Source organism: Camelus ferus, chromosome 14, assembly GCF_009834535.1.
Source record: "Camelus ferus isolate YT-003-E chromosome 14, BCGSAC_Cfer_1.0, whole genome shotgun sequence".
Taxonomy (NCBI): Eukaryota; Metazoa; Chordata; class Mammalia; order Artiodactyla; family Camelidae; genus Camelus; species Camelus ferus.
The window spans coordinates 3,200,374-3,219,961 of record NC_045709.1 but is presented as its reverse complement, the minus strand read 5'-3'; the positions used below and the strand labels follow the sequence as shown (position 1 = coordinate 3,219,961).

General features: G+C 47.9%; 1 protein-coding gene across 2 annotated transcripts; it reads right to left on the bottom strand.

Moving 5' to 3' along the window:
- Positions 1 to 12,872: 12,872 nt before the first annotated feature.
- PCDH8 (protocadherin 8) lies at positions 12,873 to 17,509 on the bottom strand. Of its 2 annotated transcripts, none has more exons than XM_032496032.1 (3): positions 14,694 to 17,509; positions 14,318 to 14,525; positions 12,873 to 13,841 (listed from the first exon to the last, which is right to left on the bottom strand). In XM_032496032.1, exons 1-3 carry the CDS (start codon positions 17,331 to 17,333, stop codon positions 13,465 to 13,467), a joined length of 3,225 nt encoding a protein of 1,074 aa, XP_032351923.1. In that variant the 5' UTR covers positions 17,334 to 17,509; the 3' UTR covers positions 12,873 to 13,464. The 2 variants fall into 2 exon arrangements, with proteins under 2 accessions (XP_032351923.1, XP_032351924.1); XM_032496033.1 differs by having other exon boundaries at positions 12,892 to 13,841; positions 14,985 to 17,509.
- Between the last annotated feature and the right edge of the window lie 2,079 nt (positions 17,510 to 19,588).

The window sequence follows — 19,588 nt, the reverse complement described above, 5'->3', positions numbered from 1 at the left end:
GAACATCCTTTCCTCCACATAAAGGTGCTTATGCAGATCTGTTGCTGACAGATATTCAACATAGCCCTAGAAATAAGCCAAGAAGAGAAAAACATAAAAAAACCGCTACAGATAGGAAGAGAATTGCTCTGGGGAATATGATATGAGGGCATGAGTGTCATATGGAGGGAATTTAACCAACTGGCTGCCAGATGTGGGCCTGCCCTGGGCTGAGGCACAGCTGGTCTGCCCTACAGTAAATCAGATGTGGGAGGCAAGTACCATCTGGCACGTAAACTTGGCAGAGCCTGGAAAGATAAGTTAACTCGCGTGTGAAGTTATTATTTTTATGGATTCGCATGAACGGAGCCCTGACACCTGCAGCCCAGTGAACTTCCTCTTCCCCCTCAGGGGCTTCTGGTCTGCTGCTGCCACTGGGCAGCCAGGGAGGGGCCCCCCCCGGCCCTCAGCACTGCTCCTCTGGTCAGGGCTGGCTGTGCTTTAGCTCCGGAGATTTTAAAGGAGATCTGGCCCTTTAAGCAGCCCTCACTTGGTACTTCTTTCCTTTCTCAACCCTCCCTCCCTTGTGTTCTCTTCCTGAGAGTTTGTCTTCCTCACTTGCCAAACTTCTCAAAAGCAGGGATCAGATCTTACCTATTTTGTCCCCCATTCCTGTGCCTAGCATCCTGCCTTGAACAACGTAGATGCTCAAGAAGTTGTGAAAATGTCCTTAGCCCAGGTAAGAATGAGAGAGAAGTACTGGGACCGTAATGTTTCCACTTTGCACTCTGCGCCACTTTCCAGATGTCTGTTGCATTGATAATGGCTTAGAAGTACCCCAGCAAATACTTCCTTAGGGCACATTTCAGTTTGTAAGCCTCACCCTGAAACATCTTATTTTCCCTAATTCTCCGTTATCTGCTACTAAGAATCATAAATGGATGTGGAAGGCACCTTGGAGGCGAGCATTTTATGGATAGAAGCCCAGAGCTGAAGGTCTTGATCAGGCCATATTGCTAGTCAGGTGGCAAAACAGAAAGTTTCCTTACAACTCACCTTATTCCAGCAAAGGATTTAGAAGAGTTTTCAAAGATAACTGAAATATAAGCCAGCAAAATTACAATGAGGAACAAAAGAAGAAAGCAAATAACTTAAAAGGGAGCTGAGAGTGAGGTCAAAGCAGAAACATATGCCAAGAAGACCACCAGCAACAGGCTAGCCACAAACTTGCCTCTAAACATCTACAGGCCTATATGTGAAAACAGAAAGGAGAACTGGTCAGACACAAAATCCATGATGTGCATGAAAGAAAAATAGCCCAGTAGCCCAGAGAAGTCCAATCATTGTTGGTTCCAGTACCTGACAGGCATCACCTGCAAAAAGAGCTCTGTGGGTTGTAACAACGGTCCTCAACAATATTCCAAAGATGCGAAGAAAAAGCTTCCCTGAATGCAGGGCTGGTGGCTGATGGCAACATAGCAAAACATCCTGAAAAAAGCGCTTTATGGTGAGTGTGGGGACTGAGCATCAAAGCCAGGATCAGTAGTGGAGGAAAAAAGCTTGCCAAATTGAGATGTGAAAGACTTCCACAGAGTTCCGTGACATCAGGAGTACAATAATAATTACTGTCCTTAATTATGACCCAGAGGCACTGGAGACCCTTAAGTATTTTCTGAATCATCAAAGAGAAGCTTTTTGAAAAAGGTTCAATCTGGTTTCATGTTAATTTAGCACTTAATTAGCTGCTGTCATCTGTTCTCGCTGTTATTTCATATATTTGTTTTATCCCCTTCAGTTAGATTGTCATTTCTTTGAGGGCTTGGGTCCATGTGTAGGGAAAGCGACATTTTACTTAACAAATGCAATATGATCCTTGAGATTGACGACAGAGGGGGAAATCTCTACATAAGGAGGGACAGCTGGACTTTTCGGTTGATTCTTCTGAGCTTTGTGAATTTGTACTGCTTGTACCACAAGATGGGAGGGGGTACTGCTCTCACCATTAATACTCTTTATTCCATCCCCTAATATCCCACAGCACATTTGAGACTAATCTGGGTCATTAAATAAGACCTTACACCAGGCTTGGGGAAAACAATTATAGTTAGTAACCTGAAACTATAGACTCTAATTTACAACAATTACCATCATCAACACCATCACGCACTGACAGTATAACATAGGGTTTAAGAGGCCAGATTCTAGAGTCAAACTATCTGGGTTCAAATCCCAGCTCTACTCCCATTTACTGTTTCATGTTAGGCAGATTACTTAACCTCTCTGTGCCTCATTTTCCTCATTTGTAAAAAGATAGTAGTGGTACTTATCTCACAGAGGTGTGTGAAGATTAAACGAACATAAAAGTGTCTGTATACAGTAAATATGTGCAGGTGATTAATACCATAATTGAGCACTTTTTATAAACCAGGCACTTTATATATATTTATTCAATTTTCACTTCATGCCCTTAATCCAGTGGTTCTCAAAGTTTTTGGTCTCAAGACCTCTTTGCACTCTTAAAATTTACTGAGAACACCAAAGAACTTTTAAAAATGTAGGTTATATCTATATGAATTTACTGTGTGACAAATTAAACATGAGAGGTCTTAAAATGTTAATTAATCAATATAAAGTGGACAATAATAAACCAAATACATATTAGCAAAATAATGTAATTATTATAAAAATATATTTTTAAAAAATTATGAAAAAGTGATATTGTTTTGCATTTCTGCTAATGTCTTTAATAGCTGGCTTAAAAGAAGATAATTAAATTCTCATAATGGCTTCTGTATTCATGCTGCTGCAAAGTATTATTTTGGTTGAAGTATATGAAGAAAATCTGGCATCATGCAGGTATGCAGTCGGAAAAGGAAAGAGTATTTTACTGGCCTTTTCATATAATTGTAGTCCTCTGTGATGCTATACCAAATTTCTACAAGTGGTAGTTTCTTAAAGGCTTCTTGCAATATGGAGTCTGAAACCATATCAATAAATTTTTCACCTGTTACACTGAAATTCATTGGTTTGTTTTGCATGTTAAATGAATAATTTACCCATGCATGACTTTTTAACATCATGCATTGATCACCTGGAAAATATTGATTCATTGAGTTATGTAGATTATCTAAATTTTGAAATGTTCACATTTGTTAATATCACCACTAACCTCATTTAAAAAGTTTCTAAGTATTGGAGACCCGTTAAGCTCACAGGTTTTCCAAAATTCTGCTTTTCCCTTGAAAGTTTACATTTTATTATTAGAACAAGCACTATCAATTTTTTCTCTCAAAGTGATAGACTCACACTGTCCATACCCAAGCCCGAATAACCACAGTTTGTTTTCCAGTGATTCCTTCCAGCTGAAATGGTGTTGCATGGAAAAGGAGCTAGTCCAGCTCACAACTACCGTGAGACAAACCATTGTATTTCTGTCTGCAGCAAAGGTGTTCTGTGTGTACCTCCCATTTTGTCACATAGGATATTAAAAAGATATATACTTGATGGCTGAGATTTAATAAAACTAATAATTATGGTAGTGTTGCTTTATGAAGGTCATTCTTGAGGACATCCTTTCTGCAAGCACAAGGAATATAGTGATTACTAGTTTGGTACCCCTGCCTTGATTTATGCTAGGGCACCATGGTTTCACCCACATTTTCTTTTGTGTTATCAGAGCAAGTGTCAACACAGCAAAAAAGGCAAATGACACCTCAGTATCATTATGAAAACCATTTTTCTCTTGTGGACCTTCCAAAAGATTCTAGGGGATCCCCAGGGGTCCAATGACCATACTTCATAACCACTATTTTAACGCTCTACCTCATGAGTCATCTCAAGTTCATCCAGAATCCTTTATGTTCAGACACAGTAGGGTAAGACCCAGTCCCTGCTCTGATCAACCAAAAGGCCATAGTCTAAATTCTCCCCTTTTGGGTCTCTTCCCTACATGTTTTGTGCTTGAAAGGATAGGGCTTATCAAAATAAAATGAGATCATGTCTACTGGCAGGGGTGTGATCATACTAGACTGGGTATGAATATCACAAAGCCAACATTCATAAAGAGGCATCTATATCCTGTCTCGGAGGATGGCCAATCCTATATTGTCAGAGTTCTTAGTGCCCCCATAGGTCCCAGCCTGGTCCCAAGCCCACTGTAGTGTGAACACTGCTCTGTAAGTGGTCCTTACACCTCTGTACAGCTGGCCGTGAGTGATGTTGCTGACTCTGAGGTGGTCCCTGGAGGACAGAAGGGCTACTAGAGGCATTATCTGAGCATCCCAGACCCTCATATGCTTCTCTCTGACCAGGGAATCCATACCATCATATCTTTAGGTCTGTGACTATAGTCACCACTCTTACCTTGATCTTTATCCTGCTCAGAGCAGTATTCAGCTGTGGGTAAGAGGCAGGGGTTAGGGGAAGGTGGCACAGTGGTAATGTTGTGGGATAAAGACACATGAAAGCCCTGGACAGTCTACTAAACAGAGTGATTCTTCAAAGCCATACTCTTTGGTTGTAGCTGGAAAAAAATAAATAAACGTGCATGTGCCTCACCAACCAGAGTTGACAAATGTTAATCTTTTATCATATTCATTGTAGACCCATTTAAATAAAAGAAATAAACCATTACAAACAAGATTTAAGTCCCCCTCAGCCTATATCTTTTAAATATTCATGTCACATTTATTTGGAAGGATGGCAGTGAGGAAAGGGCAGGGAAGGGCGATTACCCTCTCTCTCCTTCTACCAGCCATTCAGATCTCCCCAAACTTGCCTGCCCCACTCAGCCAACAGAAAGCAGCACAATTAATGCAGAACCACTCCCTAGAAGGCAGTTTAGCAGCTTATCTCCTCCAGTCCCATCCCAGGACTCCCTTCCTCCCATCCCAATATGCCAAGCACATGCAGGACCTCTTAAAGAGAAATTCTGTGAACTATAATCTTCTGGATCTAGTTGCATTTCATTGGGGATTTTGATGCTCCTTATAAACTGGTTGTCTGTTCACTGCCCAGGCTTGTTCATTCCTCCTTGTCTGGCTGGAGTTACAGGAGCCTAGCAATGCCCACATGGATGACTTGGTCAAGCAAATTTGCTGTTTTCTGGGTCCACAGTTGGGAGTAAGAGAGAGCACAAACAGCCCAGTCTTGCTCTTTTCCCCCCAATCTCTGCAGGTACAGTAAATCAGACTGCCTGACAATTTTTTTTTTCTGCATCTGAGTCTAATGCCCTTAGCCTAGAAATTTCCATTATATCACTCAGCACATGACAAGAGCAATGGGCTTCTCTGATTAGTGAAGCTCAAGAGCAGAAATGAATCACAGCACCTTTGTATTCTAGAACGTGGGTCTGGGATGAGTGAATACAGGAGGTCGGCCAAAACACAGCCCCAGTAACTCAATTCGCAAATGATTTAAGTCTGGAGATGTATGTTGAATAAGTATCCCCATTTAATAAGCAATAGAGAGAGTGTTGAGGCGGTAGGGCTAAGGAAAGGGCTGGGAAGACACTTGCTTCTGATAATCTTTTGCTCAGTGTTCCTCCCTGTAAGATGGGGTCACTCATCATGATCTACTCTTGGGGGCTGTCATTGTGAGCTGTATATTTTAGAAAGTGGCTTAGAAAAGAACTTTCAGCAAGTTAAACGCAATTTCACAGGGACAAGACTTGGGCTTTATACCATACAAGGGAAAAATAACAGACCTGGTCTCCCGTATCAGCTAAGCTAACAACCAGCAAAGCAGAGATTACTCCAGCTGTTCTTAGCGAACCGGAAGGAGTATGGGGGCTCCTGCAAGCTAACTGGAATAAAAGCTGGAGTGCTCAACCTTCTATCACTTGAGGATCAGGTAGAGCAGGACAGAATGCTAAAAACACCTGGAGAGTGAAAGAAAGGGCATAACCAGGAATTTACATAAACGAATAACCAATAGGCTTAGGAGGGCACTTAAAAGCTACCTGATCCAACCTACAATCCAGATCGCCTACCCACCTTATTCCATCAGCTGATTGTCATGTCCTTGCTTGAAAGTTTCCAGTGACAAGGAATTGCCACCTCTTGAAGTAGCCCATCTTAGTTTTGAGTATCGTGCAAATTACAGATTGTTTACCAAATCTCTCCCATGAAGCATTATTGCCTTGCGTCCCCACACCTCCTAAGCCTTCCTCTTTGGCCATGCCCCAGTTGGTCTGGGTCCGTGACAAAGTGTATCGTTCAGAGCTACACAGAGCTCTCCAGAGGGAGCCTAACCATCAGTAAGCAGCCTGGGACTGCTATCAGTCAACTTCTCCAGTGCTCCCTCTTGCTCCACCCCTCATCTGTGTGCTGTGAGGCCAGGAGTCTGATGTGGGAAGTTGGAGGCAGGGAACATGGTGTTGATGATGGCTTGGTAGATGAGACAGGGCTCCTGCCTTTTTAGCTCCAACCTCCACATTCACCATTTTACCTCCTCTCTAAAAGGGCTGTATGATTGCTCTTTGTGTTTGTGACAATCACAGAGCTAAACATTCTGCAGACGCTGGTTGATGATTATATGCTACAGCTGAAATTCTCCTGCGTGAAACCTGACTCAGTCACAGCAGGTCAGAAGGTATGCCCTGGCTCAACACTGCATAGTTTCTACAGTGCAGTGGTTCTGACGGGTGTTCCTTGGACCAACAGCATCAGAACCTACTAGAAATGGGGACATGTTAGAAGTGCAAACCGAAGGACCTCACCCCAAGTCTGTTGTATCAAAAACTTCTGGGCTACGGCCCAGCCCTCTGCTTTAACAAGACCTCCAGGTGATTCTGATTTGAGATCCACAACTAGAGAGGATGCTGTTGGCGTCCCACCCACATGCACCCATGGTGCACGAGCATTTTGTATTCACGGTGAATACTGGGTGTTAAAGATTCATGATGGCTCCCTTCTCGCGAGAATTGCCCTCAGCCTAACGGGAGCCTCCTTGCTATGGGAGGTAATGCAACGTACCCCCCGCCTCCTATCCAGAACCTGATGATTGGCAAGGGCTGCAAAATGCTGGCCACTTACCTCTAGAGAGGACCAGTTTGTGTTCCAGAGCTCAGGTGGGACCAGGCTGATGTAAGACCACCACCGTGTTGAGCTTCCTTTTGCTGCCGTCTCCTGCTGGCTTCTCTCCTCTTCCGAGAGCGCTTTCTCAATAACTGGTTTTCACAAGAATCCCCATCTCGGGCAATGTGGCTCAGAAACCTGACTTAAGAAAATCACTCAAGGGAGGTAAGACAATCGCTCAATTAAAGGGGGAACTGAAGGATTTATGAAGATACTTGAGTCCCATAATGGACCTAAAAATATCCAGATAATTAGTAGAACGTGATTTTTACCAGCTTTTGATGTAGACGTGGCCTGGGAGATGCTCTACCACATGTATAGGGAGAAACTCCACGGGCAGAGTGGTGACTGATATTTTTAGGACAGGAAGATGGCTGACTCAGTGCTTAGCCTTCTTGCTGGACTTCAGAATCTTCATGAATTTGTTCTCAGTGAGGCTGGTAAATAAAGGCTTTTGGCTAATAAGCAGAATGAATCACAAGGAGGTTAAGTGATGTCAGGAAGTCAGTTGCTGAATAAAATTGAGATTCCATTCCCACCCACTCATCCACCACTACCACCAGCTTAGCCCTACCTTGGATGACCTAATGACATTCATTAGGAACAAATCTTCACCCCTCAACAGCTACTTTCCTAGAATTGGTAGGGAGAAAATTTGGCAAACTAGACAGGGTCAATAAAATAAGAGACTAAAAGCCAACATTTAGCATAGTAAATGATTTGATGCTTTCATCAACTGTAGTTTGCTGTGTTTGCCTGGAATAAAGTCGAGATTTGACAATAATCTGGGTTATTTGGGCCATGTGGCTTTAAGCACCAAAATGGACTAAAACCACATCAAGTCTCTGGGTATATGGTGCTCACAAGCTTCTGGCAATCTCTTGAGTTGGGTCTAAAGAGATGCTACTGCACTGAAGCTGGAAGATTGGGGGAGAGCTTCACTTTCAACTGGTAAGGTGGCTTATACATGGTCAGGGCTGGCACATCTCCTGCAGTCTCTAAGCCCTCCTACAGCCACTAGATTAGCTGGGTGGATAAGATGCCGAGTCTGTCAGTCCTGTCTGATTCTGATTTGGGACCCGTATTTAGCACAGGCTCCTGTGGGGGAGTCTGTTGACTTGTAGATGCAGAGTCTCTTGGCTGTGATGTGTAACCATGACCTTTTGTGCCTGGCTCAGTGAATCATTCCATTCAGCAAGTGCTTTTATTAAATCCTTATTTGGTATCAGCCAGTGGACCAGGTGCTGGGGATAGAGAGATGAAAGACACAGACAGTCCTTGATTTCATGGGCCAGGTGTGGTGGGGGGTGGGGAGGTAGGTGAGTGGAACAACTGTTTGGAAAGTGCTGAGGAGGCCCAGGGAGGGGCACCCTGCCCTGTCAGGCTGGTGGCTGGGAGAGGGACTGCTGCGATTCTTGAACAATCGTGAATGATTAGAAGAAAGGGCCAGAGAAGAGAAAGGGTAGGGTAGGGAGGGAGGAAGAGGAATTAGAATGTTTTTCTAGGCAGATGGATCAGGAAAGAGAGGTGAAACATGAGTATATCCTTCTGGCTGAAGCTTCAGGTGGGTTTTGGGGTCGGGGAGGTGAGGAAGGGGCAGCAGCAGAATCCAGTCTGGGGAGGGAGGCAGGGGCCAGGGCACTAAGGGTCTGGGATGCCATGAACAGCATTGCAGACTTTATCCTAAAGGTGATGGAAAGTCAGGAGGGTATCAATCAGATGAGGGATGAAATCAGATTTTAGAAAAGGTCTTTATGGCAGCTGCATGGAGGATGGAGTGGAGGGGAACAGGCAGTGAGTCCAAGGAGAGCAGATAGGAGACTAATGCTGGAACCCAGGAAAGAAGCAACGAGAGTTCAATTCGAATAAGGTGGTATGCCTTATTCTGTATCAGAAAGATTTTTTTTTTTTAATTCCAGCTCCTCCTAAAAGTAACTGTGTGTTCTATGACAAGTTACCACACCTCTCTGAGTCTCACATTCCCCATATGTAAGATGGTTAATGAGTACTTAACCTCTTAAGAGTGCTTGGTGCAGTGCCTAAAATGCAGTAATCACTAAAAACTGGTATCCTTATTCTTGTTCTTATGCAGCCATCCTGATTTGGATAGTCCTCCTAAAAGCAGGTGCTGAAACAGAGACTTGAGTGCAGGAAGTATAGATGGGATCTGATCCCAGAGGTGTAAGTGACTGAGTTGTCTCTCCAAGGGATGGGAAAGCCGGGTTATTTATCCACCAATGCCTGTCCCTAATGGGCTGAGGATTGCCTCTGCAGTTCTTAAACCCCCAGTAATTCCAGACTGCTCTGTGCACAGGCTGATGAAGCATTTGTGGCCCCAACACGGATGGGGCCTTACACCCTCAGCAAGTCTCCAGGAGCAGAGGAAGATGCCTGAGATGGAGACTACCATAGTGCAACCAGAAGCATGCACTGCAGCCAGACACAGAGGGCAGCACTGGGGACGTGGGCAGAGCATCTACCTGCTACAGTGGCGTGAAGGGACAGTTAAACAATATTTAAGAAATGAAATCAATAGACCTTGGTGAGTGGAAGTAAGACATTCTGTGGCATCTTAAAATGACTTTAGTATTTTGGGCTTGGTCTAAAAACTGTGACACGAGTTTAAAACAAGTGCCAGAGTGTTAGTTTGAGGGTGAATGATAGCAGGGGAGAGAGGATGACAAAATAAAAAATTTGGACCTGTCGAGTCCAAGGTGTCCGTGATATAGCCAGGCGTCATGCTGGGCTGGCAATTGGAATTTTCCTAATTCTGCATTAAACTATGCAGGCTTCACTTAATGTTGAAATTTCTTAAACAAGTTTCGTGAGAACAAATCCCACACTCTGATAATGAGTGACGATCCCCCCCCACCCCCCGCCAACAAGAGCACATTTAATCTGGTGGTTTATATGATGGCTTTTAAAACAGCCTGTTGTCTCTTTCTGCCTGCTGTTCTCTTATTAGGTGACTTTGAACCTGGTGGTGAATTCCATTGCAGATTATTTCCCTCTGAAGAAAGGGAATAATAAATACCCTCTTGAGTTATTGCATAGCTTTTGAAAACTAGGCAGCATTTTCAAAGCCCTTCTGAGTTGTTGCAAAGCACAGTGCCCCATCGAGTGCTGTATTACTTTGCTTCCATTTGCCTTCAAAACTTACAGGCTTCCAATGATCCTGTTGTTACTGCATTCAGTGCTAAAGCGAATATGCTTGTTTTCCGAAATGGAATTTTTATATGATAAAAGCTTATATTTGCCAAGTGAGATAAACCAGATATTTAGCTAATTGTGGCACAGAACTCATCCTGATTAGATATATACATTTTTTTCCTCTCCATGTGCAGATATATTTGTATCAGGAGACGTGCATCCTGTTTTCACTCTATTTCAGAATGCATTTTTCAATAGATGTTGAAACCACTTACATTTTAATTTGCTGAAGTGGTTTCTTTGATGGAGATTTTATTATGGGAAGTGTGGGACATTGAAGTCAGTGGGGCCAGACATAAAAAAGTGAAATAGGTAAAGTCTGGCTCTAGTTTTCTCTTTCAAGGTGACCTCCCACTTCCCCAAGTGGCTTCCCATATCCCAGCGCTCACTGTCAAGGTACCCTAGGGTTGTAGACCTCCAACCTCCAAAGATGTATTTGTGGTACCATCACAGACATCTAAGGCTTCCGAGCTTGCCTGTGATATTCACTTTAGCCAGACTTGCTTGGAGAGTATTGAGTATACCCGAGGCTCTGGTCTATGTAGTGAAAGTAGAAGAAGCCAAGAGAGCAAAGCGGTGTCAGAACAAGGCCAGAAATCCCGAGTCTGTTCCATCCTCCTTAGTGGATGGGGCTGCACAGATAGTTACAGAAGAGACTGGCTCCAAAGGAAGGCAAAAGAAGAAGACAAGATATAGTGGCTCTACATATTATCTCATTTAATTTAATAAAGCAGAATGTTTTCTTAAAAATATGCTTGAGAATAAATATGTCTCAAGGAAAGCAGAAAGCGTCTTTCATCTAGTTCCTGTTTCTCTGAGTTCCTATGGCTGATTCTTAGAGGAGCCTCCTTTCCTCTTTTTTTTTTTTTTTTTGTCTAAGACAACAGTTTTAATGACTAAATTATGTTTATTTTTTTTAAGTTCCAAGCAAAATAAAGTCTTTTAATGGTCTTTTCTCTAAGGGAAAAATAGGACAGTGGAGTCAGAGATTTTGAAAACTGGATTTTGGGGGTGATGAAATAATGTGTACAGTACCAAATAAAATAATGAGAATGATGTTATTTCACTTTTGAAGGACAAAAGCAGGCAAACACAACCAGAGATCAGGGATGCTTTCAGGCTGCAGCGTGGGATTATTCATTCTTCTGCTCTGCATTGGGTGGGACTGGCTCAAGAATCAAACTTCAGGTGTTAGAATGGGAGGTCTAGTTGGAGGTCTCTCCGCTGAAGCCTGGTCATCGTGGTTCTGGAGTTGTCCAGTAACCTGGCCACATCTATCATTTCCCTCCTGAACCTGAGGTCTGTGTGGACTGTCTGAGCTTGTCAGGCACATGTTCAGCTCAGCTGCCTACAGAAACCATTGAACTCTGCACCAGCTGTGGGTGGCGAGGCACTTGTGTGTAGCCACCCTGCTGTTCTGCTAGGAGCCACCACTGGTCTCAATTATGACTTCAGCAGGCAGCTCTGAGGGCACCTCTATTCAGTACAGTGCCTCGCACTCTATAATTAGTAATAAAGGAACACAGGCACTTCACAAATGTAAAGGGCTAAACAATAATCAGGCAGTAAAGGCAATGATGGGGACTTTTCCACCTAGTTCTTTGTTTCTTTCAAGTTAAAAAGAGAAAAAAAAAAAAACCTCTTTCATTGCTTTCTTTTCTTTTCTCACCTTGAATGATGTGGGTTCAGTCTCATCCTGGTCACTTATCAGCTGTGTGACTTTTGGGCATTTGACCTAAACTCGCTGGGCCCCAGTTTCCTTATCTGCAAAATGGAGATAGGTAATGACAGTTCCCATCTCATGGGGATTGTTTGAGGATTAGATGAGACTATTCATGCAGAGCACGCTGGAAGGAGCTCCGCTCATATGAAAGCTTGCTCAGTAAATATTAGCTCTCATTATTATTATTTTAATTTCAAATAAAAAGAATGCATAGAGTATAAGACATAGGCATAGGTCTTCTGAGTATCTTTTTAAAAAAACCTCCATGATGTACAATTTCAAACACAAGCACCCAAATAGACTGGTATAATTTCCCCTTCACACACACACGTACCGATTGCCAATGATCAGTATTTTAGCACTCTCCCTTCATATAACCTTGTGTTTTCTTCCAGAATATTTTAAAGCACATCCCAAGCATCTTGTCATTTCACCCATAAGTTTGAGTCTCTTTTTGATATTAAAATCTTTAATATCTAAGCTAAGGGCTTCTTGGGACGATGTCTTCTTAACCTTGAACCACAGCTCCTAGAGGAATTTCTGCAGTTAGTCAAAACTTTACAGATGTTTAATTAGCGAATGAACAGTTCAAACTCAGCTTTCCTCCACTTTTTGGTAGATGCTCCATGAATATTTGTTGCATAAATAAGTGAGGGCAGGAATTTTATAGAGTGCCTGATAGATATGGAGATAAATATGTTCTACAAAAGCGACAATTTTTAATACTTGGATGAGGCTCCAATCCTTGAAATCCACAGGTTTAATGTTGCTGTGAACATTAATAATGCCCAAATAATTAGCACTTGAAAGAAGGTTTAATTCTGGTACTCGGATTATTTGTGAATGCCTGACTGTAGGCAACTTCACGAAAAGCAATTAGCAGATTCTTCAAACACATGACAAATCCTTTATTACTGTGCTTATAAGTGACACGGTTTACAGAAAACCAAATGTAATTAAATAACATTGAACTTGAAATCTACCACAAACTCAAGATATACAAGTTATACTTGGCAAGGCAAAACTTCTCAAACACTAGGTTGTTTTGGGTGAAAGATAAATTTCCATTAAGTGATTCCAACATGTTTTATTTTTCTGTCTTACAGACAGTTCCTTTGGCAATAACTTCCACTTCAGCTTTTATTATATAAAAATATAACAAAATTTCATTATATACAAACATTACATTACACAATGTACAGGTTAAAAACACTAAGAAAATGGCAAGCCGCAAGTGAAATTAAAGTCAATAGCATGGTAAGAAAAATTAAATACTGCACACATTTCATAAAAATTACATTAACTACATTTTTTTGTTTGCAAATACCAAACAGTACCAATGTGATTGGAAATAGCTTCCAACAACTTCATTTTAAGGCACATCTTGCATATTTATATATACAACACTGAAACCAGTCAATAACTTAGGGGCTTCTCGGAGTGACCTGTACATGTGTGAAGACATGCAGCATGGGGTTACACATTTTCATTGGCTTCCTTCTTTGGGGACAGGTACCTGCCAGGAGGAGACTGATAGAGGGGTACCCCGATCTCCTGCAAGTCTGGGAGCCTCCCTGGACGAGGAGGGGAGAGCAGAGTGACTGTCCTGTCATAGTCTCTGTGTAGCACTTTCTCATAGACACTCTGCAGCCCCACTGTCTTGGGTAGCTGGGCCTGGTAGTAATTGTCCCTGCGCAGGGGATCCCGGGGCAGGGATGTGCTCTTACAGAAAGTTGACATCTGGGCTGGTGGGTGAGTGGAGGCGTGTGTGCTGGGCCCTCCACCGCAGGAAGGGCTCCAGCAGCGGTCAGAATGGCCCAGGATCTTACACTCCGCGGTGCACGCCCACAGTCCTAACATAAAAGAGAAAGGAAGAGAGCATGACGATTACCGAGATTACACACACTATGCCTCCATCTTTAAAGTGTCGTATAGGGTCAGGGAGGCTGAACAGGACAGCGTGTAAGAATATGAATGCCCTGATCCCAGATCTGAAAGGATCATTGCGTCCTATAAAGCCACCTTAATACAAAATCGGCTCAGCTTCTTTTGCTGGAAGAAAAAAAAAAAAAAAAGATAAGCAGAATTCCCCTCCTCACCCCTGCCTTCAACTTAACAGGATGAGTGTGTGGTTTAAGTGGTGGAACTGCCTCGAATTGGCATTTTGAAATTCGCTGTTGGAGGCAGGCCGGAATTCGGAAATCAAAGACAGAAAAAAGCAGGGAAGAGGGGAGGGGTCTGGGATTCTCTGAGATTGAGAGAAGAGGCAGTGGCAGAAGGGGAGGGAGAGGAGGGAACGCTGAATTTGGCAGGAAAGAGGGGTCCTCACCACTCTGCATGTGGTTGATGAGATCCTTCTTCAGAGCGTCCCCGCTGATGTCGGAATCGCTGTCGTTGAAATCACTGTCCCCTTTGCCGCTGTCTTTGCCGCTGAACTTCTCAGCTTCTCGGCCGGAGATGGTGTTGAAAGAATGTCCTTTCCAGACTGCCACTGGGGGCGCCGGCTCCTTTCCGAAGCCAGGAGAGGCACCGTAGGGCTACAGCAGGGAATGGGGGAAGCGGGGGTAAGGATTGGACAAGAAACAAAAAAACAGGTACGGCAGGTTAGGCATCTCCCAAGCACGCACACCCAGACCCCTCCAATCCCTTCCCCCAGCCTGTCCGCGGGGCACCGAGGGGGGCGCCCAGCCAAAGGAAGGCCTCACCTCGGCGTGTGCGCCGTGGAGCCGCTGCTGCCCCTCGAAGTGACAGGAGCTTTCCCCGGTGGCACTGCCGCCCTCCGAGCCCGGCACTTCGGCCGCGGCGACCGCGGGCGGGGGCGCGTCGGCCGCGGGGCTGCCAAAGGGCGCTTTGCCGCTGCCAGGGAAGGTGAGCACGTCGAACATGTTGGGCCTGGGCCCGGCTCCCCGGGCGGCCTCCTCCGGGGAGCCGGGAGCCGAGGCTCCGCCGCCCGCCGCCCCGGGCCGCTCTTCCCGGCGGGACCCCCCTTTGCGCACCTCCTTCTTGCGGCGGTTGCAGGTGGTGGCGATGGCGATGATGGCGGCCAGCAGCAGCGTGCAGCTCCCGGCCAGCACGATGATGACGATCAGCGGCGTGTCCCATTGTAATGCTGGCCCCGACGCCGCGAGCCGCGAGCCGGGCGGGCGAGAGCGCTCTGGGTTCCCTGCACTGGCCGGCGACACCAGGCCGCGCCCGCCGCCTGCTGTCACCACGAAGCTGACAGTGGCGGTAGTGGAGAGCGGGGGGCGGCCGCCGTCGGATATGACCAGCAACGCCCGGAACACGCGGCCTGGCGGCTCCTGGGAAAGGTCACCGGTGAGCACGATCTCCCCCGTGCGGCGGCCGATGGCGAAGGCTTCTCGCGGCTCCTGCTGCAGCAGGTCGAACGCCAGCTCCCCGTTGGCGCCCTCGTCCGCGTCCCGGGCCTGCACGCGCGCCACGGCCGTGTCCCTTGCGGTGCGCCCAGGGACCGCCACTTCCAGGGAGCCGTTCGCCGGCGCTGGGTGCACGAGGACCGGTGCGTGGTCGTTCTGGTCCAGCACCCGTACTTGCACCAGAGCACTGCTGGAGAGCTGGGGGGAGCCGCCATCGCTCGCCTGGATGCGCACGTCGAGCTGGCGAAGAGTTTCATAGTCAAAGCTGCGCAGTGCGTAGATGGCCCCCGTAGCCGGGTCCACGGAGACATAGGTGGACACGGCCCCCCCAGCGCGGCCCACCTCGGCCTCCAGCAGCCTGTAGGTGACCTGGCCGTTGCGGCCCAGGTCTGGGTCCCTGGCGGCCACCGTGGCCAAGTAGGCTCCTGGCGGGTTGTTCTCACGGACTGATACCTCATAGACCGGCCGCGTGAAGAGCGGCGCGTTGTCGTTCTCGTCGCTCACGCGCACGGTGTAGGGCCGCACAGTGCGTAGTGGGGGCGCGCCGCGGTCCTCGGCCACCAGCGTCAGGTTGTACTCGGCGATGCGCTCGCGGTCCAGGGACGCAGCAGTCACCACCAGGTAGCTGCCGGCGTAGGCCGGCTGCAGCCGGAAGTGCTCGTGCCCATAGAGGGCGCAGCGCACCTGCCCGTTGGCGCCCGAGTCCCTGTCCGAGGTGCTGACCAGCGCCACCAGGCTCTCGCGCGCCGCCCCCTCTGGCACCAGTGAGATGGCGCCAGCTTCTGGCGTCCCGGGCCCGGTCGACGAGGTCGCGTCCGCTCCCCCGAGAGCGGCGCCGGCGGGGGCGAAGGAAGAGGCGGCAGGCGCGCCCGGGGCGGCCAGGGGGGTGATGGCGATGTCAGGTGCGTTGTCATTCACGTCGCGGATGCGCACGATGACCTTGCAAGTGGCTGCGAGCGGCCCGGGGCCGCGGTCCTGCGCCCGCACGTCCAGTTCGTAAGTGTCCTGGCGCTCGTAGTCCACGGGCCCGGCCAGGGTGAGACGGCCCGAGCGCGGGTCGAGGCGGAAGAGGCGGCGAGCCTCGGGCGGGGTGCGGGCGCCGAAGGCGAACACCACGTCGCCGTTGGGGCCTTCGTCGGGGTCGGCTGCGTCCAGGTCGAGTAGCAGAGAGCCCACCGGCGCGTCCTCTGCAAGCTCCACCTCGGCCACGGCGCCCTGCGGGAAGGCCGGACTGTGGTCGTTGGCGTCCAGCACGCGCACGCTGAGGGCAGCCGTGGCGGAGCGCGGCGGACGGCCCCCATCCTGGGCCACTAGCTCCAGGCTGTAAGCGGCCTGGCTCTCGCGGTCCAGCTCCTGCAGCAGCACCAGGTCCGCGCACTGGGCGCCGTCCGCTCGCGTCTGCAGCTCCACGCGGAAGGGGCTGTGCGGCTCGGCCAGACGCACGCTCTGCAGCCCGTTGGCGCCCACGTCCTCGTCCACCGGCACCTCCAGCGGGATGCGCGTGCCCACGGCCGCACCCTCCGACACCTCCACGGGGATCTGGGCCCGGGGAAAGCGCGGCGCGTGGTCGTTGATGTCCCTCACCTCCACCTCCACGTGCACCAGCCGGAACTGCTCCTGCGAGAAGCTGACCACGTCGAAGGCCAACACGCACTGTGGGGCTTGGCCGCACAGCCGCTCGCGGTCCAGGCCCGCGTCTCCGACGGTCAGCTGCCCGTCGCCCTCGCGCACCCGAATCAGCGAGCTGTTGAACTGCTTCATCAGGCGGAAGCTTGTGTCTCCGGACACTTTCATATGCAGGTCTTCAGCCAGGGTCCCGATGACCGTGCCGGGGGCATCCTCCTCGAAGGTGCTGTATCGCACTGTCTTGCTCTGGGCCACTGACAGCACCCAGCAGAGGCTGAAAAGCTGCAAGGGGAAAAGGCAGGGGCTGCCCCCGCGCCTCGCTGGACTCATGTTGCCAAGCCCCATGCGCTATTCCAAAAGGCTGAGGGAACGATTCCTCTCTGGTTTGCAAGTCCGGGTGTGGATCCCAGGCGCCTCAGAGCACGCTCTTCGCGAGCCCTATGCGGGAGAAGTCTGCGGGCTGCAGCTCGGAGGTTCCGGCGGGCTCTGAGGACTCGGGGACCCGCCCACACTCGGCACCTTTCCCTCCCCTCTTCTGGCTGGAGCTGCGCGGCAGCGCGCCGCCTCCGCTTTTATAGCCGCCGGTATGCAAATCATCCGAACCGAGCAGCCAATGGCGGCCTGGCCCTCGCGCAGCTCCTACGCCAGCCTCTGACAATCCCTTTAATGTGGAAAGGCTTAGAGGGCAAAACAAGAAAAGGAAATTAAGGAATCTTTCCTTTGTTTCTTTAACTCCTTTTTCTTTTTTCTCTTTGCTTTTGCCTTGCGTGTGCAGGAGTTAGCACAGGTCGCCGGGCGTTAACGGAGCGGCTGGTTTTGTAAATGCGCCCCTCGCGTGCCCACCGCTTGAACTGAGAGCAAATATCCTGGAATTTCACCCCAGTGGCTCGGGACCCCACACCCACTGTCTGCGTTTTGCACCTAGGAGGTTTTTAAACCACTTGCGGGCCCCTCTCCACAGACTTACTCTGCCAATTGACGCTCAGCTCAGTTCGCCTTCTTTCCCAGCTTCCCACGGCGCTCGGAAATAACCTCTCTGTTTACGAGCCCGAAGGATAAAGGAAAATTGATTTTATTCAAATTTGTGTATGCAATTGTGTTTTGGTCTTGTGAGCCCCGGTGATCAGAGCTGCCACTTCCCTTTCAGAAAAGAGCTCTGCGACGTGTTAGTATGCATGTCACTGTCCAAATGGCTTTCTTAAGCCTGGGGCGCTAGCAGGCAAGGAAAAAAAAGTTCCAAATAGGATTTAGCATAAGCTTGAGGAGATTTGGAAAGGTTTCAAAGATCAGACTGTATCAAAGGCTTATGAAGCCCTCGTTAGTAGTGGAAATAGAATGGCGTGGTAGGCGATCCCATTGGAGGCCCCAATGTCTGTATTATTTAACTGTGACAAGCTAAGGGGAGAGAAAGTTGAACAGTTTCCACAGCGGAGTTGGGCTAACTTGAATATAATGAGCAAACGCCACATGTATCCATTATGTTCCTCTATTCATCCCCAATCACTGCCATAACTCTCCGGCTAAACGGTGATGGGCGCTGAATTCCACACAATACCCGGCTCGTATTAAAGTGCATTTAAAGAACTTTCCCTCCTGATGCCTTGTTCCGCCTATTTAGAGGATTTTCTTTCTGTTCTAATAGGGCCGCTCTGGGAAGCAACACTCATCCCGTTCCAGAAGAACAAAATCACAGCATGACGTTGAAACCTGGCATGAACCTGGGGGAACTTAACCATCTGCCTAGGAAAGTGTGGACCTTCGGCAATGCCAGCTCTGTGCTGGGCAGGCCAGGCATTGCACTTCCCCCACAGGTATCCCCCTTCCAGCATCTAAAGACTAGGGAGATGGGGCTGCAAGCAGGAGCAAGACAGATTCTTACCGATTCTTACTGGGGAGCTTTATTGAACAGGCTATGCAAGTACACACCACGGAGGAGAGGTAAAAACAAAAGTCATGCACTGGGAGTTTTTTAGTTTTTGTTTTTTAAGGTGGTGGTTTTGATAAGCAAACTGCATTTAGTAAACGTTCTTCTGAATCTTGATTATCCTGAATCCTGATTAGGCTGTCAGTATCCTAGCTGTGTTTTTTCTTTCCATCAAACCCGAGGGAATGTGTTCTGGGGTCTTTTCAGAAGAGGTGTGGGAGTCCCCCCAGAGTAGGAAGATCAAACAGGAAGAAGCTCGGTGGGCACTGGGAGTTGGGGAGGATGACGGAGGAGCTCTGGAGTTGCCAGTGCGCAAAAAAATGCAGTTCCAGCCATCAATAAGTAAAAGCTCTTACGCGACTGAGCGGGGGGTGAGCTGGACGGTGGATAGTTGGGGGCTTCCTCAGAGCGATATTATCTCCTGATTCCTTTTCTCTGCCTCCTCTACTTTGCTGTCCTGGTAATGCTAAAAGCAATGAAGCCGGCACTGCAGCCGCTCAGGAACGTGGAAAGGGCTACGCCCCCTACAGGAGCAGAATTCCCAGATTTCTCTTGCACTTTTTTCACCTCCCAACTACATTTTGGTATCTTGTTCTCTCTCTGTTCCCTCCCTAGAGACATTTCTCGGAGGGTCTGCGCAGCCGGAAGAACTTTCTGTCTTCTATCAGAGCCCGAA